Source organism: Pezoporus occidentalis, unplaced genomic scaffold, assembly GCF_034315485.1.
Source record: "Pezoporus occidentalis ecotype Australia unplaced genomic scaffold, CSIRO_AGI_Poc_V1 ctg87, whole genome shotgun sequence".
NCBI classification, from domain to species: Eukaryota; Metazoa; Chordata; class Aves; order Psittaciformes; family Psittacidae; genus Pezoporus; species Pezoporus occidentalis.
In genome coordinates this window covers 243102-270403 of record NW_026916231.1, presented here as the reverse complement: position 1 = coordinate 270403, position 27302 = coordinate 243102, and the positions used below count along the sequence as shown (strand labels likewise).

The window sequence follows — 27302 nt, the reverse complement described above, 5'->3', positions numbered from 1 at the left end:
GAAAAGAAGCTACCTTGCAAATAGTACCCAGACAGTGCATGTAGGCCGTTTCTGGAAGTATCAGAGGTGTGATACTTTTATACTGGGGAGATGGGCAAGTCTGAAGGACAACTGGATTAGCCAGGCTAAGGTCAGAAAAGTCTGGGGCTACCACCTGCATGATCTTAGGGTTATCATGGAATACGGTATACCTTGACGTGGCAGCTTCTGGGCTAACTTAACTGTGTGGGAGAGCTGAGGTGAAAACTGAGAAACCTGACAAGCGGCAGACATCCAGTAAACAAGAAACAAGGGCGGTCTGATGTTTCCAGTCTGCAAGGCAGAGCTGTGATCATCAAGTAGGCTTCCTGCCCTGCTCTTGTGGTGTGCTGCTGCTCCTACTCTTTCTTTTAGAATCATAGAATCATAGAATAATTAGGGTTGGAAAGCCCTTAAGATCATCTAGCTCCAACCCCCCCCTGCTGTGGGCAGGGACACCTTACATGAAATCGTATCACCTAAGGCCTCGCCCAACCTGGTCTTGAACACTGCCAGGGATGGAGCATTTACAGCCTCCCTGGGCAATCTATTCCAGTGCCTCACCACCCTAACAGGAAAGAATTTCCTTCTTATATCTAATCTAAACTTCCCCTGTTTAAGTTTTAACCCGTTACCCCTTGTCCTATCACTACAGTCCCTAATGAAGAGTCCCTCTCCAGCATCCCTATAGGCCCCCTTCAGATACTGGAAGGCTGCTATGAGGTCTCCACGCAGCCTTCTCTTCTCCAGGCTGAACAGCCCCAACTTCTTCATCCTGTCTTCATACAGGAGGTGCTCCAGTCCCCTAATCGTCCTCGTGGCCCTCCTCTGGACTTGTTTCAACAGTTCCATGTCCTTTTTATGTTGAGGACATCAGAACTGCACACAATACTTCAGGTGAGGTCTCACAAGAGCAGAGCAGAGGGGCAGGATCACCTCCTTTGACCTGCTGGTCATACTCCTTTTGATGCAGACCAGGATACAGTTGGCTTTCTGGGCTGCAAGCACACACTGCCGGCCCATGTTCATTTTCTCATCAACCAACACCCCCAAGTCCTTCTCCACAGGGCTGCTCTGAATCTCTTCTCTGGCCAGCCTGCAGCTGTGCCTGGGATTGCTCTGACCCAGGTGTAGGACCTTGCACTTGGCATGGTTAAACTTCATGAGGTTGGCATCAGTCCACCTTACAAGTGTGTCAAGGTCCCTCTGGATGGCATTCCTTCCCTCCAGCGCATCAACCGAACCACACAGCTTGGTGTCATCGGCAAACTTGCTGAGGGCACACTCAATCCCACTGTCCATGTCACCAACAAAGATGTTAAACAAGACCGGTCCCAACACCAATCCCTGAGGGATGCCACTCGTTACTGGTCTCCAGCCAGACATTGACCCATTGACCACAACTGTTTGTGTGCGGCCATCCAGCCAGTTCTTTATCCACCGAGTGGTCCATCCATCAAATTGATGTCTCTCCAATTTAGAGACAAGGATGTCATGTGGGACAGTGTTGAACACTTTACACAAGTCCAGGTAGATGACATCAACTGCTCTACCGCTGTCCATCAGTTCTGTAGCCCCATCATAGAAGGCCAACAAATTGGTCAGGCAGGATTTCACCTTAGTGAAACCATGCTGGCTGTCACCAAGCACCTTGTTGATTTTCATGTGCCTTAGCATGCCTTCCAGGAGAATCTGCTCCAAGATTTTGCCAGGCACAGAGGTGAGACTGTGTCGTGGTTTAAACCCAGTCAGGTAACTCATTCACTCACTCCCCCCCTTCTTTCCCTCCCCCTACTCCCAGAGGGACGGAGAGGAGAATCAAAAAGAATGCAACTCCCACGGGTTGAGATAAAAAAAGTTTAGTAACTAAGGTATAACACAAATCACTACTGCTACTACCAGTAATAAGAATGATAAAGGAAATAACAAGGGAAGAGAATACATCACCTCACCACCAACCAACCGATAACTCGGCCCCCCAGCCCGACCAAGCACCGACCCATACCTCCTCCAACCCTGCAATCCCCCAGCCCTTCCAGCTAACTCCCAGTTACATCCTGGGCATGACGTGCTGTGGTATGGAATACCTCTTTGGTCAGTTTGGGTCAGGTGTCCTGTCTCTGCTTCCTCCCGGCTTCCCCTCCTCCCTGGCAGAGCATGAGGCTCACAAAGTCCTTGGCCAAACCAAAACATTGCTATCAGCTCTGTTCCCAGGCTGAAAGTCAAAACACTGCACTGCACCAGCTACCAAGAAGGAGAAACATGACTGCTACTGCTGAACCCAGGACAGACTGACGGGTGTGTAATTCCCCAGGTCATCCATTTTTCTCTTCTTGAAAATGGGGGTTATATTTCCCTTTTTCCAGTCATCGGGAACTTCACCTGACTGCCGTGATTTCTCAAATACAATGGCCAGAGGCTTAGCAACTTCATTTGACAGCTCCTTCAGGACCCACAGATGGATCTCATCAGGACCCATGGACTTGTGCACGTTCAGATTTTTAAGATGGTCTCGAACCAGTTCCTCTCCTACAGTGGGTGCAAGGTCTTCATTCTCACAGTCCCTGCATCTGCCTTCCAAGACTTGGGTGGTTTTGTCAGAGCCTTTCCCAGTGAAAACCGAGGCAAAGAAGTCATTCAGAACCTCAGCCTTCTCCAAATCCTGTGTAGCCAGTTCTCCTGAGAGCTTCCTGAGGGGGCCTACATTCTCCCTAGTCTGTTTTTTATTTGCTACATACCTGTAGAATCCCTTCCTGTTATCTTTAATACCCCTAGCTAAGTTTAATTCTAACTGGGCCTTAGCTTTTCTAACCTGGTCCCTAGCTTCCTGGACAACATCTCTGTATTCTTCCCATGCCACCTGTCCTTGCTTCCACTTGTTATAAGCCTCTTTTTTCATTTGAATTTTCCTCAGCAGCTCCTTATCCATCCAAGGAGGTCTCCTGGCCTTCCTGCTGCACTTCCTTCTAGTTGGGGTGCAACACTCCTGAGCTTGTAACAGGTGATCCTTGAATATCAACCAACAGTCTTGGGTCCCCCTGCCCTCTAGGGCTATATCCCATGGAACCTTACTAAGCAGGTTCCTGAAGAGGCCAAAGTCTGCTCTTTTGAAGTCCAGGGCAGTGAGCTTGCTGCACGCTCTTCTCACTGTCCTGAGGATCTCAAATTCGACCATCTCATGATCACTGCATCCAAGGCTGCCCTGGAGAGTCACATTTCCAGCAAGCCCTTCCCTGTTGGTGAGCACGAGTTCAAGCATGGCACCTCTCCTTGTCAGCTCCTCTATTACATGCAGAAGGAAGTTGTCTTATACACAATCAAGGAACCTCCTGGATTGCTTGTGCCAGGCCGTACCGTCCTTCCAACAGATGTCAGGGTGGTTGAAGTCACCCATGAGAACAAGGGCCTGCGAGCATGAGGCTTTTCCTATCTGTCTGTGGAGTGCTTCATCCACAGGTTCTCCTTGATCAGGCAGTCTGTAACAGATCCCCAAAGTAATGTCTCCCATAGCTATATTCCCTTTAACCCTGACCCACAAACTCTCTGTGGACTGCTCACCTGTCCCCAGACAGAGTTCCATACTCTCCAGCCTATCCCTAACATAAAGGGCAATCCCCCTCCCCGCCTGCCAGGCCTGTCTTTTCTGAAGAGCCTGTAACCTTCCATTCCAACACTCCAGTCATAGGAGCCATCCCACCATGTTTCTGTGATGCCTATTATATCATACCCCCGTAGATATGCACACATCTCTAATTCCTCTTTTGTTCCCCATGCTACGGGCATTTGTACAGAGGCATCTGAGCTGAGCTCTAACTGAAGCCGGCTCATTGGCTGGAGTGGCTGGGATAACTCTATATTGCTCCAAGCATTTATTATAGGTGCTGGCAACTGACTGGGTGTGTTGGGATGGAATGATGCCCCCCTCCCCAACACATCTAGTTTAAAGCCTCCTTGACCAGTCTGGCAAGCCTCCTACCAAAACTGCTCTTTCCCTTCACCAGCTCCACCAGCCCCCACTAGACCTGGTCTACAAACTTGGGTCCCGTGCTCAAGACACCCAAACCCCTGACTATGACACCACCCTTTTAACCATTTATTAACCTGGCTAATCCTCCTAGCTTTTTTTAGGTCCTCCCCTGTATCCTGGAGAATTGACAAAAGGATTATCTGAGCTCCAGAGCCCCTAACCACCTCCCCCAGGGCTCTGTAGTCCTTTATGTTCCCCAGGCTACTGCTGTCTATATCCCTAGCACCCACATGTGTCACCAGAAGTGGGTGATAGTCCGTGGGACTTACTAGAGCAGGCAGCCTCTCTGCCACATCCCTGATCCGTGCCCCTGGTAGGCAACACACCTCCCTTGAGACGGGGTCAGGCCGACAGACGAGTGCTTCTGTCCCTTTCAGTGTAGAGTCTCCTACTACTACGACCCGCCGCTTTTTCCTGGCAGCACCAGTAGAAATCTTCTTTACCAGTGCATCAGCCGGCTGTTTCTGACGCGAGTGCGTTTCCTCATTAGCCCCCTGCAGGACAGGAAAGCGGTTCTGCGTGGGGTCAACAGATTTAGGAGGAAGCCCCTTGCTTTTAATTGTCCTTTTCCTCCTTTTTTTGTTGGTTTTATTTGTCACTAATTCCCAGCTTCCCGGGTTAACGGCCTCCTTCTTTCCTTCATGAACTAGAGGGGAAGCTCGAGGCCCCTGCACAGTTTGGGCCAGGAGCAAGCATTCCTGCTTCCTCTGAGCTTCCCTGACATCTCGCAGTCTATTAACAGCATCCCGCAGCTCAGCCCCTGCTGCAGGAGGACCTCCACCAGGGAGCACCGAGTGCAGCCCTGCCCATTGAGCACCCTCCCCTCACCAGACCAGTGCAGGCACTCTCTACACCCCGAGCTCTGCACTGCAGCCTCCCCTCTCATCGGCTCTGTCTGGATGCCTACACCGGCCACCGCCGGGGCAGCCAGAGCAGAGCTCCCGGACCGGGTCCTGCTCATACGCCGAGTGCTCACCATCCCGCTCGCCTGCCCCCGCAAACTGCCTCACCGCGCTCTGGTTGCTCACGCTCCTGGTTCATCGCTCCCGCTCCCTGGGGCAGGTTTTTACCCGGTCAGGGCTGGTGCCGCTGCCTCAGGCTCCGCCCCCTGTGAGTCAGCTGCTCGCTCTCGTCAGCTGAGCTGCCGGCTCCTGGGCAGGTCCTGTCGAGGACTTGAGGCTCCCTCGGTGTCTCTTGCTGCTCTGAGTTGAGGCTCTTCGACGCTGATCTCCCCCCCGGCTCCGGTGTTGAAGGCGTCTTCTCTCGAGCTACTCACCTCAGCAATTGTCTTCTTCCTACCATAAGTGTCTTCATTTCCTGGTCCTGGTGTCCTGATGCCTGGTTCTGATGAATGGGGATGTAACAGTCTTATTTCTTTCTTGCTCTCATAACTGCAGAGGCTAGGACATGTTTCAGATACATTCTTCCCCAGTTTCAAAGTCTAGAGATTTTGAACAGTACCAGAACAATTAGATGTGTTCCTGATTTTCTGTGTTGGTATTTTATGCTTAGGATGCAAAAATTTTAAAATATGTAACACACAGGGAAGTTTAGTGGAGACTTGGTCAATGTTTGTTGTGTTAAGACCTAAAAATGCCATATTTTTATTGTTTTAAGCAAAAATTGCCTTGCCCATCAGATTATTTATTTGACAGTGTCAGCATTGCTGTTCCATAGTGTGGTTTGTAAGAGAAATCATAATTCTTACATCAACACAGTGTGAAATAAATGAAGTTTGGAGGTACATGGGGGTGTGTTGTTCACATGCTGTTATTGGAAAAAAATGATTGTCATATTAATGATGGCTGCATTTGGCTTTGGAATTACATCTCCAAGGGGCTGTTCCTGTCAACAGAAATAAGACTGGGGAGAAATCAAGAACAGCAACAATATTCTGTGAGAAGATTCCTTGAGGTTTTAATAGAAATTAATCAGTTTTTAAAATCTGATAATAGGGTGCATTTTTTTTTTCTTACTCTTTTCTGAAACCTGTTAGTAACACAGACAGATGCATAGCTCCAGATACTAAAATGGCTTAAGTATTCATTGCATTTAATCCTGGGGAGAGTAAGTTCCCTCATGAAGAATTCCCTTTGAACTAATCTATTTCTGGCATGACTGTTAGCAGGTAAACATGTGCTAGGAGGTGACTCTCCAGACAGAATTGTTCATGCCAAGGATCAAACTTTTGATGTACAGCAGTGTTGCAGACAGCTGATTTACAGGTTCTTTTTCATGTGCACACATATATATAATTGGACTTTCTGTAGCTAGTAAAGAATAACTGTAATCAGTCATGAAGACAGGCTGAGGAAGTTGGAGCTGTTCAGCCTGGAGAAGAGAAGGCTGCGTGGAGACCTCATAGCAGCCTTCCAGTATCTGAAGGGGGCCTATAGGGATGCTGGGGAGGGACTCTTCATTAGAGACTGTAGTAACAGGACAAGGGGTAACGGGATAAAACTTAAACAAGGGAAGTTTAGGTTGGCTATAAGAAGGAAATTCTTTCCTGTTAGGGTGGTGAGGCACTGGAATGGGCTGCCCAGGGAGGTTGTGAATGCTCCATCCCTGGCAGTGTTCAAGACCAGGTTGGACGAGGCCTTGGTTGATATGATTTAGCGTAGGGTGTCCCACGGCAGCTCACGGCAGGGGGTTGGAACTTGATGATCTTAAGGTCCTTTCCAACCCTAACGATTCTATGATTCTATGATTCTATGCCTTTATCCTTCCTGGGACAGACTTTAGACTTTGCAAATGCGGACAATGCCATTTTAATTTCAGCTAGCAGTGTGATCATCAAAGTTGTGGCAAAATGTTAGAAACATACATTTCTGTGTACAGGGGACTTTGTAGTACATAATTCTGTTGGTAATTAAAAATTGCCTGCTTGTTCCCACCATCAACACCATTTCTGTACCTTAATTCTCAGAAATGACAGGGTGCAATTTACTGTTTAATATGAGAAATGAGAGGAAACCCATAGTACTACATAGATACTATTGCTTACTCACCCAGCCCAACAATATGTATAATATTTCACATGGTGAGAACAAATGAGTCTTCAGCTTCATACAGTCAGCCAAGTTTATCATGTTTGTAATTCTGTCTTCAACACTTCATGCCCTTCACTTAGCTAATTCCCCAAATGCTCTGTATTCGTCTTTTGGTCTGTATGGGTTATAATCTTTAGATTTTGTTTAAGCAAGCAGGCAATCTGCCTCCCTCCTTATATGAGTTTTCTGAAGACTTCTGTTCAATAACACACAGTATCTGCATCAGATAATCGTAAGAGTAAGAAAGATACAGAACAGCTTTCAGTATGGGGACCAGAGCCGTGAGGCATTTAATTATTAGGAGATGCTGGGGGTAAAGTTTTGTTATTTGGTTGAAGGCTCAATAAGGTGACATATTACCCATTTTTTGAAAGGAATAACTTGTTCTCCTTACATTGATAAACTGCTGGGGGTTTTGCTTCATTTTTCCCTTTTCCGAGGAAGTCTTTGGGCGATCTGTGCATGCATGTCCACATATTTATTTAAAATGAACATTGCTCTTGTCACTTCAATAGATAAGAACGTGACTAAGATGCAGATTAGTCATTGAATTATTCAGAAGTTACAAGAGTAAAGTTTTTGATACTTTATGTATACGGTGCTGCCATTAAGTTAAACTTGCAGAGAGAACTTTCATTTTGTTTTGTCAAAGGATGGCTTTATTTAGCTTCCTTGGGAACATTCAGAAGTAGAGATGCTGGGCTGGAGTTTGCAGCTCTGCATTCTTTCCCTTAGCTTTAAATCCCACAAAGCTCACTGTACAAATGTCTGATGCCTGTCACCTAGGGAGAGCATGTACTTCTCCATGATATTTCTTGGGGATTATTGACAGTTACTAGCTGTCTGTGGAATTCTTTAAAAAACATAGTGTTTGTTCATTAATGCAGTAAAGTAATGCCAAGAAGAGTTACTATTCACTTCCTTTGATGCACAGTCACTGATACGACATGTGCCCTTTCAGTGCCTTCTGCACGATCCAAGTGGAGCACTGGGAGAACTAATATGAAGTACTGGTTGCAGTATCAACCTGCTAAGATCATGGCTTTCCTTGTGGAAAATGAAATTTTGTGGATACCTGCCTTTATTTCCAGTGGCATGGTTCCATACCTAAAATGATCCTATTGCTGGGATGCTCCTTAGGTAGGCAGCTGAACCTGCAGCTCATTAGAAGCAGCTGGGGTCTGTTAGCATGCTCACCTACCTGCCAACAACAACTAGGAATATTTGAAGGTGATTCCCTGGTTTGGTTCTCTGTGCCTCTTTCTGTAAGGCTAAGAATCTGAATAGTTATTCAGTGAAAATTTTCTACACCTCTCATGCTAGGATAGCTCTGTAGCTAAAACCCACAGGCTTTCGAAGTAGCAGATGTCTCTTGCCCTCTTAGTGGTGTACTCTTAAGAAACCAAAGCTGTGTGAAATAGTTTCTTTAAGGTTTTGAAGTGTACTGTAGTTTGATCTTAAAGAAGCCATGAGCCTGGATACACTGATGCTGGGAGAGATGATTTTCTGTTTTTCTATCAGTTCTTCTCATGTATTACAGTTTCAAAAAGAGGACTTTCAGGGGGAAATATTTTCTTTTTAAAAACATGATAGTTTCAACTTCTTCAAAAAAGCCTTGCTAGGCATTTATTATTAGTTTTAGTTTTCACGTACTTTGTGATTAGTTTTACTTTGTTATTAGTTTTACATTTTCATGTACTTTGTGGCATTTAGGTGAAATGTACAACACTAAAATTTCAGGCATCCATTACTACTTCTAAATTTAGAAAAAAAGAACCAGCCCACGTTGTTAAGCAGTTTCTACTTACCTCTGTAACCAATCAGCAAAATTGGATTTTAAACATAGTGGTTGTTTTAATAAATTACTTCTTCAGTGCTGTGAAATACAGTTCTTCAATGAGTGTTCTAAGAAGTTAGAAGAATTCTCTGGCTTTGGGAAAAATGGCTTATCTCTAAAATCCTTTGTTTCTTCAAGCAGGATAATTTAGCAATTTAAAACTATTCCAACTATGAAAAAAAAAGGAGCTGAATGGGATCTTACTTACCATGTGTGAATAGTTCTGCAGAAGTACATGCTTGCAGAAGTACATAGTTCTGCAGAAGTACACCTTGGAAAGATGGGTTCCTGGGAAAACTCAGAATGAGATCCTGTAGAACTGTGGTATTGTTCTGAATTAAATATGAAGGGTTTTGTTTTGGTTTGGTTTTGGTTTTTTTTTATTATAAGCATACAACAAGATTTGTTGAAACTGCAGAGCTTTAATTTCATTTAATTTATTTATAAGTATTTCAGTCTAAAAATATGTGCTTCCAGTTGTTTTATATTAAGCTGTTTAGCAACATATCAAAACAATTCCATGAAAAGAGCACTGTATTTTTTTTATTAATCCCATAGGCATCTTTTGCAAATGTTTTTGTGCTATAAATGATTGCAGTGAGGCATTAAAGCACATGCAGAGCACAGAATTCTCCCTGTATATCCTTCTTACCCTTCAAGTTAGGTTTTAATACCAACCTGATAGCAGGGTTTACAGAATTGTGTGTACTTGGTCCAGGGTGCTATTACAGATATTTAGTACCAATCCCTGCTGAAGCATTTCACATAGTCTTCTTTCTCCAGTAATAATTTAAATCTGTTTTAAATCTGTGTTCTGCACATCCCATGCTTTTCTGTCTGTTAAAACTGGCTGTAAGAGAGTTACAGGGAAGCAGTGTTAAAGCCACTGTAATATTTCTTTCAGGAATTACAGCAGAAGTTATAGTGGTAGCTTCTTTTGATGAACTTCACAAAAGAGCTCAGGAGGCCAAGGGGAAGATTGTTGTCTACAACGAACCTTTCATCAGTTATGGTGAAACTGTGCGATACAGATCACAAGGAGCAGTTGAGGCTGCTAAAGTCGGAGCAGTTGCATCACTCATTAGATCCATTGCATCTTTTTCTATTCATAGGTAAGTATTTTTCTTGTTTCTCCCTGTGACTCATGTTTCAGCCTTTAGTTCACGTGTGGTTTCTGGGCAGGCAGTTCTGTTCTCTGTGACTTAAATGTTGCCAGTTAGGAGTGGGTGTTCGGTTGTGAAACTGTTGGCTGCACAGTAATTTTTTTCCCCTGTGCTTTGTCATTCTTTCAAAATGTTTTCATTTTTTGTTGCTGATTCAAATTTTATGTATTTATTTTAAAGAACTTCCTGCTTTCTCAAGGCTGCCATAAATATTCTGAGATCAACCACAATCAAATGTCTTTGATGACACCATGTACTAGACTTTGAGTGATGATGTGAGCTGGTCATTCTGTATATTTAACTAGAATGTAAGTGCACAGGTTTTATTGTATTGGTCATTTTTCTAGTATGAGTTCAACTTGTACTAGATGAAGGAGTAGTCTGCTTTGAACATAATAATTTAGAACAGTTTAGCAGTAAGGATTGTAATTCTCACAATTCTTTTGAAGTGAGGTAGGTTGAAATAATGATTTTTATTTATTTATTTATTTAATTCAAGTATTTTTAGGTGTCTTAGTACATTATTTTATTTGTCCTATATAGTGTTACATTCCTTTTTTAGTTTTCTGGTTGGTAACAGAATTCTGTATTTTATCTGGAGATTTTTTTTCTAACTCTGATTGTTTACACTTAAAATGCTCATCCATTGTGAGGAAGACAAGCTGAGGCATAGAGAGGAAATGAAAAAGAGTTCAGGTATAAAGGTACAGGCTGTTTGTTCCTCCCCTTGCTGCCTAATTCCCCGCCCACGGAAGAGTCATCGGCAGCAACCACGGTGTCCCTGAATGTGAGCTACACCATAAACTGAAATTGTTTTCTATTTAGATAACAACATGATTTCTTTTTGATCTCTGCTCCTAGGTTTTCTTTCTACAGAAGTCTAGGCTGGTAGGTGGGAAAAGCTGGAATAGTTTTGGATCTTTCTTGAGGATGAGACTGGGAAGCGGCTGGGACAGGCACTTGGAAGCATGCTTGATGCCACCATTTCAGACAGAACATAAGTATTCGTATCTCAGCAGTAGAAGTGTGCAAACATCACTATTTCTGATCTTTCAGAAAGACTGAGAAATGCAGTAATGCTAACTAACTGTATTGTGTCATGCGCAGAGGACAGCTTTACTGCCAGTGTAGTTGATAGTGATGTAGCTGGTGTTCCATATTCCCCTAAAGAAGCCAACATTACCTGTTTAAAATGCTTTCTCAAAAATAAAATATTTTGAATGCAGATACTATCCAAACTATACTACCCTATTTCTTAATGCCCAACAAATGTGTTATTTACGATATATTTTCTAATACTTAAAATTTTATAATAAAGTTCACAATAATGAACAGATAGAGTAGGTTTCAAAAATATTTTTATGAAAAATGATATGTTTTCAAAATAGTCTTATAAGTATCATCTGTTGATTATCTGAAACCCAGAAAATTATTTATCCTGTCTTTAGCTCTGGTGCCCTGCAGAGGTGTTCATTTGAAAGCAACACTTTGTTATCATCTTCTGCTTGCTTGACTATTTATGGAAGTACATTTTAACATGTAATGGAAAATTTAGAGATGAGGAACAGAGGTGGAGACTGAAGGTAATAAAGCCTGTTTATTACGTCTGGGTACTGGCATTACAGCTATTTCAGAATTGAATGAAAAGAGAGGAGAAACAGATGCCAAATGTGTGTTTGTTTAGAAGTATTGAATCCCTAATTGAGGCTGGGAGCTGAGGTGTCATTCCCAAAATGATTTCAAATTCAGATGCTGCCAGGAAGCGTTTTTTCGTTAAATGTACTTTCTGTTCTTTCTTCGTTTACATTCACTTAGGGTTTTTTTGGGGTCTTTGAGGGACTGGTTAATCTATTTTTTCCTATAATAAGGGAGGTGTTCAGGTCCAGTCTGTTATTTCTGCCACTCCATAATGCCTAGATCCGTTTGTCTTGTTTCTAACAGAAAATAGGTATTGCTGTAGGCAGGGTGGATTTTCTTATCTCCATGCCTTCTCCTGTGTTTTCTCTTAATCACCAGCTCTGTGGCTTCCTGTCTGTCCTACCAGTGTGCTGTGCTGGATGGGGTGTTTCCTATCAGTCAGTGTCTGCAGCACTGTTCAAGACACTTGCATTTTTGATTGACTGATGGAAAATACTGTTGCTGCAGGGAGTAGTGTGTTAGAAGGGCAAGAGATGAAAGGTAAAAAGCTGGTAAAAGACTTCTAAAAGTTGTGAAAGGAAGTCTTAAATTCTTACAATTTTTATACTACTGCTTTGTTGACCAGAACCTTTACTTCTCGAGCCTGTGCATTTACATGTGCACCCATAACATGCATAACTAGTAATGGGATTGTAGCAGTTTCCCAAAACTTCCTGGAAACATCTTAGAAGAAACTATGCTCCTGATAGTGCACTATCCCACTTTCATCAGGTGAACAGAGTGGAAATTCACAGTTTTCTCTAAACTGTATCAGCTTCAGTGTTGAGTGTGTTGATTGTGGGTTTTGGTTTTGGTTTTGTTTGTTTTTTTTAAGATTTCAACCTTTTGGACAGAGGGTTGCTTATTGTTATTTACTTACTCTATTTACAATAAATTAAGCTGGCTGGAACAATGGAAGCCACATTGTGGTGTGATTTCTAGGTGATCTTGCAATGTGAATAATATTAATAGGTTAAAGCTAGGTACTATAGTAGATAAACATCTTAGGCTTATTAGGGCTGATTATTAAAGCTTACTGACAATACAGAATAGGTAAAATCGCAAAGGGAATTAAATCAGTGTTCTCTTGCTGGTGCTCAGAGACTGCTTAGTGATTGGACAGCTGAGGATTTTGGGATGTTCACTTCAAAAGCTCATTCTTTATTCAAACAAGAAGGCTAATATGGACATAGCATGTGAGACCTTTAAGAAAGTCACATTATCTGGGCAATAATTTAAACTGTTTATGTTGTAATTTCTATTGTAGTGGCCAGAGATGTGTCCCCTGTGATACAGAGATTCGTGTCATCAGCACAAGTTGTGGCTCTCGATTATCAAATGGCAATTCCAAGGTGGAGTGCAGGGACATAAATGAGGCTTTCTGTAAGTCAGGGAAGACAAACTCAGGGATATTCACTGCATTTCAGTCAAGTAGGTTGCCTTGATGCTGATACATACATAAAATCAAATGTTGTTGTTATTATTGAAGACAGAAATGGCTAAACCAGATTGCCTTTTTGTCAAAACAAAAAAGGCACCAGGAAAGATTTGGTTTGAAGGGAAAAAGTTACTGGATTAAGGTTCCAGAAATAATGTTTTCCAAAGGATGTCTGGGGGCACAAGACATTTTTCTGAGTGTAGAAGTAAAGCATTTCTGCATTCCTTGAGTAGAATAACCTCCTACAGTATGGGTTTTTTTCTTTTTTTTTTTTTTCCATTTCATGTGACAGTGCTAAGCTGGTGTCTGAAATTTTCATTGATTGCTATGTTCTTTTGTCCTGGTGCATGCTATTATGAGCAGTGCCACCACTCCTTCTTCCAGAGAAGTACTTCTTGTTGGAGGTACTGAAAATAGTTTGCCTGTATTATATGTGCATCTGATGCCTTCGTTTATTACTTGAGAAACCTTTGGTCATTACCATCTTCCGGTGACAGAGTACCTGTTATTATTATTGTCTTGTTTTTTAAGTGCTTTTTTTTTCTCCCTAGCATGTGAGTTTTATGCACGCAGGGTGAAGTGGTAAATATATGTGTTGAGCATTTATTTCCTTTCAGTGGGGAGGAGAATGCAGTTATGGTGAAGGTAGTTTAGAACTGATCTCTGACGGACTTGGAAAAGTGATAAACCTAATTCTCCCTTGCTTGATATTCTGCATGCTCTGTTTTGACACTGCAAAATTGTTATACTCCTGATCAGGCAGCATCTTCTGTCTGCTTTGCATAGGCTTGGGGAATGCATGAAGCATAAAGGCAGCAGGAAGCTGGATGATAATTGTAGAGATGCAACAGTAATGCTGTAGCATGACAGAAAAAAATCAGGAAGAACCACTGGTTATTTATGAACGCTTTTCACTTATGGGATTAGTATATTGGCAAGAATTGTTCATAGGAAGCATCTCAACAAGAGTCTGTCCTAAGGCAGTATCCTGTGGCAATAGGATGCAGCCATACTGTTTTCTGTTCTACTAAGGGACAAAGAAACAATGATAAAACCCTTTTTTATGGTGTAAGAAGCAGAAATAAGAGCAGACCATGTTTTATAAATCTCTGGTGAGCTTGTGGAAGATCCTAGTTATGTTTCATAGTGTTGTGCATGTTGCCTTGCTGCCCTTAGAGATATGAATGTGTGTTCTGAGGGATTTATTTTCTTGCCCTGCACTTAGGGGCTTTCCCTCCAGGATGTCTGTTTATGTTGTTGACTGACAATTCATTATTTTTTACTTTGTTTCTTATGTTCCCTGAAGGCCAACATGCCAGACTGCATTCTAGAGTGCAGTTTTTGTGCTCGCTTTTGGGCAAATCCTAGCTGTCAGCAAGAGAACTTGGATGTCCTTAGAAGAAATGGAGCCTGTGCTTTAGGAGATGATCATATTGTACAGTGGGTTTTTGCTATCTGATCAGTGATTACAGAAGTCAAATTTCAGATAACTTCATAATAGTGAGAAATCTGTAGATAATGTTTCTTAACTCCTAATCTTTCTTTGGCTTTTACCAAACCTTTTGCCTCTTTTTGCTTTGAACTGCATGAATCTGTTATTTTCCAGTAGACAGGACTTGGTGTTACAAGTGAAACCTCTGGGTAATTTGAGACACCCACATATTGTTTGCTTACAAAGTCAGTAAAATGCTGGTAAGACTAAGAAAGGCTTTCTCTACTACTTTCTGGTTTTGACTACTCCCTGTGTATATGTTCATGTAACTGAAAAGTTTCCTCCATTTAATATCGAATAATATATGGAGTGTTCTGTAACTTTCTTAGCGGCAGGTAAAGGGCTGGTAAAATCTTTGTCAATAGACTGTTATCCAGAAAGATGCTGTGAGAATAATGGTACTTTTGAAATCCTCATTTCCTCACTCATAACTTTCGAAGGCACTTTTATCAATGTAGTATTCAAGTTTTGGTGTTTTTTAGTTCTCTTATGGCCCACCCCCTCACCTGACATTACTGACTCACACGTTGGTGGCTACATGGTGTCGTGGTTTAAACCCAGTCAGGTAATTCGTTCGCTCACTTCCCCCCCTTTCTTGCCCTCTCCCTGCTCTCGGAGGGACGGAGAGGAGAATCAAAAAGAATGCAACTCCCACGGGTTGAGATAAGAACAGTTTAGTAACTAAGGTATAACACAAATCACTACTGCTACCACCAATAATAATAATGATAAAAGAAATAACAAGGGAAGAGAATACATCATCTCACCACCAGCCGACCGATAACTCGCCCCCCCCCCCCCCCAGCCCGACCAAGCTCTGACCGATACCTCCTCCAACCCTGCAGTCTCCCAGCCCTTCCGGCTAACTCCCCGTTACATCCTGGGCATGACGTGCTGTGGTATGGAATACCTCTTTGGTCAGTTTGGGTCAGGTGTCCTGTCTCTGCTTCCTCCTGGCTTCCCCTCCTCCCTGGCAGAGCATGAGGCTCACAAAGTCCTTGGCCAAACCAAAACATCGCTTGTTATCAGCTCTGTTCCCGAGCTGAAAGTCAAAACATTGCACTGCACCAGCTACCAAGAAGGGGAAAAATGACTGCTACTGCTGAACCCAGGACACATGGCCACCCATATCATGAGTAACATGCTAACTCTGATTTTATTTGGGTACCATGAGGACCCACTGATTAGATTCAGTAATATTCTGGAGTTAGTAAGATTTAAAGGAACAGTTTTATTCTGCCTTTGTGTTACTGGTTCATGTATATAAAGATGTTGAGCATATAAAACTGCCAAGTCTTGTGTTTCTTGTACAGATCTTTAAGGAGTTACAGCTGTGCTTGCTGTGGGTTGAGCACCAGGAACTTTAGCAGTTTTCTGTGATTTCCTGTTTCTCCCTAATCAGCTCCGGCTTTCTTCAGTGTTGCCAGCCTGTTCTGAATCTGTACAAGATGCTGTGCCTACAAAAGCACTGTTAGCAAGTTCAGAACCATCTGACATGATTGTAATGTCTTGATCCATCAATTGCAGGTTCTGTTTTAATGTTCTTGCGTTATTCAGTTTTCTTGATGACACTGGCAAGTGTCTCGGTAGTATGTGGCAACTGTAAATGTGGTGAATTGAAGGAAAACCTGACAATAAAAATGCAGATAAAGATTGCAGGGAGCAATCTGAGTAATACAATGCCAATTTATTTTCACAATGGCTGTATTTATTTTCAGCTGCTGATTAGATCTGAGAATTCTGTGACTGTCATTTCATTTCTGTGTAATTCCCCATGGTTTTTCTGTCTAAGTGCAGCACTGAGAACTTTATCTGGAGTGTTTATCTCCAGAGCACATAAGCATATGGCTCTGGACAGCTGGAAGAGATTAAATAGTACCAGAACGGTTGTGCCAGAATGGTACAGAATTGGTGTTTGGGGTATCCTAGCATAATACTCCTTTTTTTTTTTTTTTCCATTAAAAACAAAAAAAAAAAAAAAGAAAAAGAAAAAGAAGAGTAAAGCCTCTATTTCTTGATGTATTCTAGGACTGACTTCAGTAATTTCAAGTTACACAGCAACTCACTTTTTGATTTTGGTCCAGGCAATGCTGAAACAGCATGTACAGAGGTCTGCTGTATAGACTCACCTCTCTATCCAATTTTATTATTTTCATGTCTTGTAAGTGGTTTTAAAGTATTGTTTCTACTTCCTGTATTACTCAAGATTATTTTTCAGAACCTATTTGATATTGTTCTTAATCTGATGGTGTTACAAGATATTATCTACATACTACAGAAAAGTTTTAGAATGTATATGTGGAGACCTCATAGCAGCCTTCCAGTACCTGAAGGGGGCCTATAAGAATGCTGGGGAGGGACTCTTCATTAGGGACTGTAGTGACAGGACAAGGGGTAACGGGTTAAAACTTAAACAGGGGAAGTTTAGATTGGATATAAGGAAGAAGTTCATTACTGTAAGGTGGTGAGGCACTGGAATGGGTTGCCTAGGGAAGTTTGAATGCTCCATGCCTGGCAGTGTTGAAGGCCAGGTTGGACAGAGCCTTGGGTGACATGGTTTAGTGTGAGGTGTCCCTGCCCATGGCAAGGGGGTTGGAACTTGATGATCTTAAGGTCCTTTCCAACCCTAATTATTCTATGATTCTGTGTTATAGTTTTATTTATGAAACACATTGTATCTGATGTAAAAAATCTGAAGTATTCTTTTTCAGGTTTACTGCTGATTTCCAAAGCAAACACAGCTTTATATAGGAACTCTTGCTGAATTTGTGTGTTTCAGAATTTGTCTTATGTGTACAACAAAATGTTTTATTTTGATATATAACCTTTTACTTATGTAAAACAAAGAGGCTGACAAATAAAGGTGCCATTTGTGAAATATACTTAATGTGCTAGTCAGCTGTTAATATCCACAGTCTCTCTGGTTTATACCGCAGGCAAGCAGAGGATTTGGAAATGCTAATTCCTCATTTTGTTTTTCCTTGTTTGCTTAAACATGTGAGCAAAGGTGTATGGTTTGCTCCAACATGTTATGATTTCTCTTTACAAGAATGCTTGCATTGTTTTTCAGGGAGTAGGGGGCCTCTCATTTTTGCTGGTTCTTCCAGTTCCCACAGTCTTGCTTGTGGTTTCTCCATGTGGTAAGGTATTTCTGTGTTACTTCATTAAATGTTGTCACATAGGATAGCCTCACCCTGCTGTGTTAGCTTGACTATGATGCATGTCAGGCATTTAAGTACAGCCTGTTTGTATGGCGAAACCCCTTATTTATAACACACAAATTTTGACTTGTGTCTTAGGAAGTCCAAGACAATGATTCCACAGTTGTTTAGAATTGTTTTCTAAAGGTAGCTTGATGTTGATGGCCAACAGTAATAATGGGCTCTTCCCAGCAGAAGTAATGTCTTGGGCCTTGTAAGTGTAACCATTTAAATTACTTTAATCTTTTTCTCCAGCTTTGTTTTCCCCTTCAAACCCAGTCAGTCACCTGAGCCCCTCTTATTGTGTCCATCTTGTTGCATCAAATACTAATCCTTTGGTTTTGCTTGCAGGGAAACGCTAAATAGTGAAAATCTTTCTCCATCCGCTTTATTAAATGAGAGGTGCCAACTCCTGTCTCTGCTCTGCCAGCGATGCCAGCTTTGATTACTTGCATGTTGTCCTTTCCTTCAGGCACCTTATACTTTCTCTCATTTTGTTTCTATGTTTAGGAGGATGGTGCAAGCCTAAAGCCATAAGTTTGTTCTCTTCCAATTTTCCTTTTCAAATTTGACCTTTGGTTTGGTATTTATAGACCGTTGCCATATGTCATTAGCTGGGTAAGTGGCGAGGGTATGTGACTACTGCTAAACTGTTTCACCATTACCTTGCTTTATTATTGCAAATACTCTGTGAATCAGAGGTGTTGTCTTTGACGTGTTTCTATTTGTTATTGTTAAGCAGGGTTGACTGCAATTCCTGGATTTTTAATTTATTGTGATCACAAAAGAAGAATATTTTTCCTAAGGATAAGTAACAGAAAGAAGCTACATAATTTCTGATTTACTTATTTCTATTTGTATTTAATCTCATTAGTAACAAAAAATATACCTTTACAATAGTTATTGAAACTATTGTGCTCTTTAGCTCGGGAAAATCCAGATTGATTCTAGGCATTTGTGCACAGGACAACAAAAGATACTTCTGTCGCATTAGAGAGAATAATCATGTGAATTAACTAAAGCCAGGGATGCTGAAGTTCCATTCATCACCCTGCCTTGTGCCCCTGTGGGATCTTGAGTAGCTCATAATAATTTTTCTCTTTCCCTGTTTGCAAGCAGCATTAATATATTTTTGAATGTTAATGCAGTGTAGCATTTGTACATTGTTTACTGTGAAGAAAGCAACATTACAATCAACTCCTCTAAACTGTGATTAGGTTGTCAAGAGTTTTGGCACAGGCAAAGTATTGCAGAATCTACTCTTGTAGAGAGATGGTTATATTATTAGATAATAGTGAGTGACTTCTGCTGATAAATAATCCATAAAATAACCATGGGTTTGTATTTATAAAATAGAAAGTATGGTGTTTCATTGTCAACTTCTGCTAGATGAACATTGCAGGTTGACCTAACAGAGATCTATGGGAAGGCCTTGGCAGGAGGTAAATGACAGAGAATGCAGGTCATTACCTTGGAATACTGTATTTTCAAATGGAAATATTTAAAAGCAATTGGTTGACTGCAGTTCAGAGGATTTGGATTTTGAGTTAAATTCGGTATCATTCACTGTGAGAGTTGAAGCTGCTGGAATGAGCAGACAGGACCTGGAATTTCATAAAAGTACAAGGGGTTTTCTTAGTAGCAGCTCTTTATTGTCAAGAACAACATGAACTTTAGGAATCAGGTCCTGGGATTCAAATGTGATTTTGCCTAAAGTCAGAGTTTTGGAAAGGGTGATCTCACAGGCAGGACACAAGAGAGGTTGTAGCTGTTCTTCTATAATCTGTGTACGGCTTGCACCTTTTTAGGGAGTAGACTGTGGTCCTTCTTTGAGAAGAGTCTGCATCTCCCTCTGAGTATCTCTCACTGAAGTCTCCAAAGAAGGGAACGACAATCTTCAGGGCTCCCAGTTTCAGGCTCTGAGAGGGCTGTAGTGGCTGCGGCTGCTGGGGGAATATGGAAGATCCAGAAAGGGCCGTGAAGGGACCAGGCAACTTGAGTACATGCTCTGTATCTCCAGAAAAGGCATTAGAGGGATCTGTGTTTGTGCTCAAAGGCCAAAGAGCTTGAGCAGGGATTCAACATTATCCAAATGCAGTCAGCACCTGGAGTCCCAAATCCTGGGCTGCAAGTTCATCTGAGAGTCCATCCAAGGCTTTAACTCCACAAAACTCTGTGTTTTTCTCCTTCTTCTGCAGTTTATTTAGGAACTCTTTACTTAGTTTATAATGCTGACAATCTAGGAAAACAGATATGCCATGCTGCAGCATCTGAGAGAATTCTAACATTTCAGGCTTGCCAGAAATGTGATGTGAGTAGGCATACTCATGAGAAAACTTTAGCAGAGATACTTAGAATTGTAAGTGCAGCTGCAGTTTATGATTTTAGGAGCGTAACTGTTTTTCAGTGCCTAAAATTAGGTTTCAGTCATGTAAATCTTTGTATGGTATTTCTCGGGGACAATCAGTGATGGATTCTTTTAATCCTTTCCCGTGTAGAGCAGTACTTTTTATTCCTTGGCTATTTCAGTGATAGAAAGAGGAATAACTTCAGTTAGTGAAAAGATGGCAGAATCCATGCAAGTGCGAAAAGATGTTGAGGAATTGGAGAACACATCAGGCTTCCAGGTAATGCTTGTCCATAGAGGTTTCCTGAGAAAGGAAAGGAGAATGTCATTTGTGCCTGTGAGGATCTCCTACAACTAAGGTGTTTAAATTGAAACAGGTAGTGTAATTGGTCATGCTTTTAATACATTCTTTTTAAAAGAACAATTTTAAATGCTTAGATCAGTGTCAGCTCATCATGCAATGCACTTGTCTGTGTATCTGTGTAAACAGAAGATGTTTTATTAGCATTTTTGCAGCCAGGTCACTCAATAGTTTTATAGTTCTGTCAGCAAGAAGTGATGGTGTGTGATTTGCAGTGTACCATGGGTCATGTCAACCATCTACTGTTATTGCAGGTGAACAGTTCAGTGATTAAATTGTAGACCAAGCACTGGCCTGTTAAACCATGAGTTTTGTTAATGTTGATATTAATCAGTATAAAGGTTACATCACAAGATTCACCACAGGTCAGCGAACCTTTATCTTCATGTAGATGAAACTATTAAAATCCCACTTCGAGGGCTGTCTTTGCAAGCTGCACTTACAGAGCAACTGCTTTAAACTACATAATAAATAGTTATGAACTGCATGTATTTAGAGTTGTTCTGTTTCTGTTTATAGAAAAGTTAGATTTGAAACAAGTACAATTTCCAGTGAATAATTTAAGTAACTCCACTGTGCTTACACAAAATTGTGGTACAGAATATTTTAGCTTGACAGCTGCAAGTTAATTCAGCCTGTGCATATTAGCCTGTAAAACACAGTTCTGTTTCTAAAATTATATAATACACTTCTTTCTAAGTAGATAGAGGTTTTTTAACAGATTTTCTATTTATATTATTTATGAAGTTATATATGTGGTTTCAGTATTAACGTTAATCATTAACAGTCAGTAAGATAATTTTCCTGCATAGTGTTCTTCAGGGATCAAAAAACATTCCTAGTTAGCATTTGAACACTGGGAGAAAATTCCCACTTTTAATTCTGTTACTGTCTTGTAGCATTGCACTAGGTGGGCTTCAGTGTGTTCATATCTTGAGGTCTAAGGATGTGGTGTGTTCACAAATCTGTGAATGCAGGCAACTTGCTGCATGTCCTTCATTGTGGAGGCTTTCTGAACAGAAGAGTGACACCCAGGACAGACAGGTGAGGAGGAAGTGGGGAAACTCATGGTTGGCCCACTGACAGTCCTCATCTGGAGCTACCAGAGGTTTGCTCAGAGAGCTGCAGAATTCCCATGGCAGTCAGTTTTCAGGTAGTCTGAAATCTTAGCATGTCCCTAAATCCAGGTCTCCACCCCCACAGCTCATCTGATCTGACTGGTTGTGTGCCCCTGTGTCTTGGTAAAGATCCAAAAAGCATTTGTGTATTTAAATTTATGTACAGACTATGAAAGTCATGGTCATTATTGTACATTCCAGCAAAAGCCTCCAGCCTGCTACTTTTTCCCAACATTTTTGTCACCAACATGTATCAACTAATGAAAATGAAAGAAAATTGTATTGTTTTAGCCTGTCTTCCAGCAGAGACTCTCCTAGGTGTTCATTATTAGATATTAAAGGAATGTATAAAATATAAGAGTGGGATTGAGAATAATCTTTTCTCTCCCCTTCAGAAGATGATGAAGGAATTGGTGTATGTTCAGGGTTGAATAGAAAGAGGACAAACCTTTAAACAGTAAGCAAAATAATATGAGTATGCAGTGTGTATTGAAGAGCACAAAGAAAGAATGTAGTATGTATTAAAAACACTTGATCTCTCATAAAAAAAACCAAACCACCAGTGAAAAAGTATTGCCATTTGACAGTGATTTCTATTTTCCTTTTGAGGAAGGAAAATGACTTGAATTCTCAAGACTTACTGTTTTCTTGGGAAACCCCTGCATTCATTTCATCATGGCAGCTGCTGTGTACTGTGTGTTCTTCCTGCATGCTCCCAAAGAAACCAGCAGCATGGGAAGATGCCCAGAACTGATGCAGTCATTCTGCAAACCATGGCTTGCACTTGAAAGATACTTTGTTTCAGTCTGACATTCTTCTGTTCCTAGACGCAACAGTAATTGCCAGGAAAGGAGCTTTTCAGAGGAAATACATACCTATTGGGATATGTTGTATTTCATCTGATGTAGATTATGAAGCTTTGGGGATAATCTGCCACAGTCAACAAATGCAGGTGGGGAACAAATGCTCACTCTTGGCATGACATTTTGTTGTGCTGCTCAATATTTAGTTCTAGTTCACAGGAGTTACAATATTATAATCTTTAAAAATATATTCTGTTGCTAAAAGGCACTTTTCTGTTTGCAGTGGATTTCAAGCTTGAAACTAAAAAATTCAGGGTGTATCTGACTTGGAGCAACATACAAGACTTAGCTGAGTTTTGAAACTAAAACCATACCATTTTATTGGAGAATGAGTTTATCAGATCAGTGTAATATGCTGTTAGATAAAGTATTCTTATCACTTAAGCTTTTACATTGTATTTTACATTCATAGAATCATAGAATTGTTAGGGTTGGAAAGGACCTTAAGATCATCTAGTTCCAACCCCCCTGCCATGGGCAGGGACACCTTATGCTAAATCATATCACCCAAGGCCTCGTCCAACCTGGTCTTGAGCACTGCCAAGGATGGAGCATTCACAACCTCCCTGGGCAACCCATTCCAGTGCCTCACCACCCTAACAGGAAAGAATTTCCTTGTTATATCCAATCTAAACTTCCCCTGTTTAAGTTTTAACCCATTACCCCTTTTCCTATCACTACAGTCCCTAATGAAGAGTCCCTCCCCAGCACCCCTATAGGCCCCCTTCAGATACTGGAAGGCTGCTATGAGGTCTCCACGCAGCCTTCTCTTCTCCAGGCTGAACAGCCCCAAATTCCTCAGCCTGTCTTCATACGGGAGATGCTTTGTGTGAGTGTTGTATAATATGTGAACAAGATAGGCAAATATAATGATCAGGTGATGTTAAAATAGTCCCTTTCATGTGGCAAATCTCTCATTTGAGGGAAAAATAAGTTGTACGCTCACCGTATTGTTTTTACTAACGTATTTTTTATTCCCTTGACTGAAGTTATCTTTTTTACTTGAACAGAAAAAGTGTTAGATTGTGTAATAGAACATCAAAAAAGGAGTTTAATATGCTATAGAAATTAGATCTGTGGGAGTAAAAAAAGGATTTAGGCAGTAAAGATGTTTCAGAGTTTCAGTTTTCTTCAGAAAGTGTAGGGGCTCACCCTGACAAGTGTCTTGCAGTGGCTTTTTGTTTGCTCACTGCTGAGCAAACTCACTCACTGAGACTGAATCCAGTCAGGACCTTGACTGTTTCTGCAAATATCCAGCCAGTTTTCAAAGCCTTTCACCCTCCACCCACTTCTGTTGAAGTTAATGGAAGATTTGCCACTGTTTTTCAGTGTAAACACAGTTATACTCACGAACAGCAGAAAAGATTGCTAGATTTCTCCATTTCCTCTCTCCTGTTCCACTCCTGGGATTTACATCCATGCTATCTATGGTGATAATACCTAAGTTATTTTACTGACTAGTTTTTTTGCTTTTAAAAGCTTTCCACTTTTATCCATGTATGTAGTTGTCTTTGTTGCTAACATACTGTTCTCCTGCTGTCTTCAGAGACTTGTTTCTCTGCTGTCATTCTTATTCTACCTTGTGGTTTGATTATTTTCTTTTTGTCTAGACTGTCCTCATATTCCTGTTGATCCTTAAGTCTTACTTTTCACACTTTAAAAATGTTTCTCGTAAGGCTTTGTTTTCATTGCCCCAATCTATTTAGGGAAAAGTTATTCCTAAATGTTTGAGTTTGATAGGTTTATATTTCATTTTTAAATGGAGACAGTGTCCAAGGTGTGTACAGCTCTGAATGGTGTGTGGCATGGAGAAGGAAGGGAAGAAGAAAAGCTCCATACATGTCTTCTTCTGTGAGTTTGAAACTTTCCCCTGCTTCCTTTCAGACCTTGATTCCCTTATTTACCTCTAGGTCGCTGATGGACACATTCCTGTGTAACATTATCTAGGTGTTTCTGCTCCAGCAGGGGAATTGGACTAGATGATCTTTCGAGGTCCCTTCCAATGTCTAGCATACTGTGATACTGTGATACTGTGATAAAAAGGAAGACCTTTTATGGTGGGTAAGACCAGTATCCTTCCCCTTTTCCTTCAGCCCACTGAAAGTGTTGGCTGCATGTTACCCTTTATCATGACCATCTTTTGAAAGGAGGCTTACTCCTTGTACTGTCTCATAATGGATTGTATTCAGTGCCACAGGAAACTCAAGTTTAATATGTATGGGAGAGCTTGACCTTCCTCACTACTTAGTATCTGCAATAAAAAAGGGGCTTGGAAGCACTGATATGATGATTGATCTTAGCCGTAAAGCTGTGATGCCTCTTTACCCCTGTTTGTGTGTGATAATTTAAATGTAAGAACTTATTATGAATAAGTACAACCATCACTACATGAAGGAAGTATGAAGGCCAGATCAGTTAATTTTAGACATCTAGCTGTTATCTAGTTTGCTTATGTATTGCTGTCCCTGTGGTGCCTCTTTGTCTGATTTTCTGCTTTCAAAATAGAGAAAATTATTTTTCTTGGTGGTGTTTTTTTGTTTGGTTGGTTTTTGGTTTTGTTTTTTTTTTTTTTATTTATTTATTTATTTATATCCTTCCTATAAGTACAAAATACAACATCTGTTTCCAGTGAGGCTGAGTTTTCATTTGTCCTGTGTGATCGCTAGTCTCTGGTGATGGAGGGGTCACTGAAGATATAAATATGACTCCTGCTCAAAGCTGAGGAGGCAAGAGTTCAACAAAAAATAAAAAGAAGCCCCATGAAGCCAGAAGCCTGCAGCTGCTGGCAATTAGGATTGTTACTGGGGTTCCCTCCAAGAGCCCACTGCTAACATGCCTATGGTAGTGTGCAGCCAGCAGCTGTGTTCTCACAAGGTGGGGATGTAAACACAGGAGGGGGAGCTTGCCTGTTCATATTGAGCAGGAGGAGGCCAAACAGGTGTATGACTTCAGTGGTTCCCTCAAGGTATTGTCAGGTGCTGGAGAGTCATCCTCAGGTCTTTAAGATGCAGAAGGTTTCTTTTTCAGCTGAAGAGCAGCTGATGCGAGCCTCTGCTTCTTACAGGCATTTGGAAAGGATTGTGCAGACTTTTCTACTTTCCCAGCAGTTGGATTGTCCCGAGGTGGAATTCATTGGACTTGCTTCATTTGATCATTTTACCATTCACGGTTGTGTTCTGCTTTGTGTTTGAAAAATCGTATCTAATCTATGCTATTTTTTAAAAACTTCTGTGTTTATCACAGAATTCCCTTGGTGCATGTAGTACTGAAAATTATAGCAAAATACATATACATGTTAGTTGCATTCTGTAACCTAGCACGTATGTAATTACGTCAAAGCTATTATGCTTGTTTGGTAAAGCCTTATTTTAATGAGTGCCTAGCGCTGATTAGATGCAGTATTCTAAATGTTAATTTAAATGGAGTCCATGTGGTAGCAGAGTCATGCTGTACTATTTTTTCAAAGGGAGTTTTCATTGGTAAGGCCGATAGTTTCTGGAGTCTCTTACACTTCATTACATCTGTGCATATACTACATCTATTAAAGGTTGGTATAAAGTAATCTGGAAGAGACTGTATGACTAGACTCCAAATATTCTATCCTTGATAACAGACTGCTGTATTATTTAATTCCATATTTGTGCCACATTGTACTCTTGCTCCTTAGTTTCTTGAAATTTTCTGTGCATACTCAAATTTTGTTTCACACTTAGCAGTCTTGATATTATTTCAACCTACTGTAAACCAACAAATCAAATCCTACAAAGCCAAAAAGAAGCAAACAAAGCAAGAGAATCTTGGGATAAATGATGACAGAAACATAAAATTAGGCTGAATTTCTTTCGTATTTTACCAAGTGGCTGTAAATGAGGAATAGTCTTGATTTTATTTTTAAAGACCTAATTCTTCTGAAAAGATTAACAGTACTTTTGACATTTTGACTAATTCTGTTACAGTTTGGCCTCTCTATCCAGATAATGGTGAGAATCTTGAAAGAGCGTGAACAGTCTGAGTGAGCACAAGGACAAGTTTTGTTTTGTAAGGACTTGATGGTGCTGGAAAAAGGGATTTAGTTTAATGGAGTTCAGCCCTTCCTGTACTGCTTTTGATGAAGAGAAGGATACAGGAGTGAGGCTCTTATGAGTAGCTATTCTCTGTAGCTAAATGTGAGATCAAGATGTACAGTTTTCCTTCTGTTTTGCTACAGAATGTTCCGTCATTCCTTCAAAGTGTAAAGCTTTGTATATGAGGAGGTTTTCTGTGATATGTAGAATATGCAAGTAAAAAACCAGAATCGAAGTATGAGGGGGATGTGAGCCTATTACTGAGAGTTAAAGCTGTGATCTTGTTATGGGTATAGCTAGAGATGAATTTAGTCATGGTTCCATTCTGGAATTTATTTTAAGCTTTAAGTCAACAATAACAAACTAGCTGACCTGATATGAATTTTGAGATTACATGTGGCTGGTAAAGTGGCTGTGGTATGAGTCCTGTAGAAAACAGGCAGCTCTGTATGTAATTAGTCTCACAATGTGTCTGTATGAGTGAGTAAACTAAAGAAACTTAAGACAACATTCATTTTGTATTTCCCAACCCTAGATTGCTTTATGGGATAGATGTGAAGAATTGTGCATTGGGGTGTGTATATTCAGCCACACACTGTGACTGAAGTAGGTCTTTGTAAGCTTTCATATAATCAAATTTTATTTTG

The 27302-nt window shown here is 41.0% G+C and overlaps 1 protein-coding gene across 3 annotated transcripts in view; it reads left to right on the top strand.

The window, feature by feature from the left end:
- The window catches only part of CPQ (carboxypeptidase Q), a 156601-nt gene that overhangs the window by 28923 nt on the left and 100376 nt on the right, over positions 1–27302 (top strand). For all 3 annotated transcript variants that reach the window (XR_009961942.1, XM_062604605.1, XM_062604606.1), the window contains one exon: positions 9837–10044. Coding sequence is in view for 2 of the 3 variants with exons in the window: in XM_062604605.1 (XP_062460589.1) it covers positions 9837–10044 (208 nt within the window). In the remaining variant the exon portion in view is untranslated. The remainder of the gene's footprint in view (positions 1–9836; positions 10045–27302) is intronic.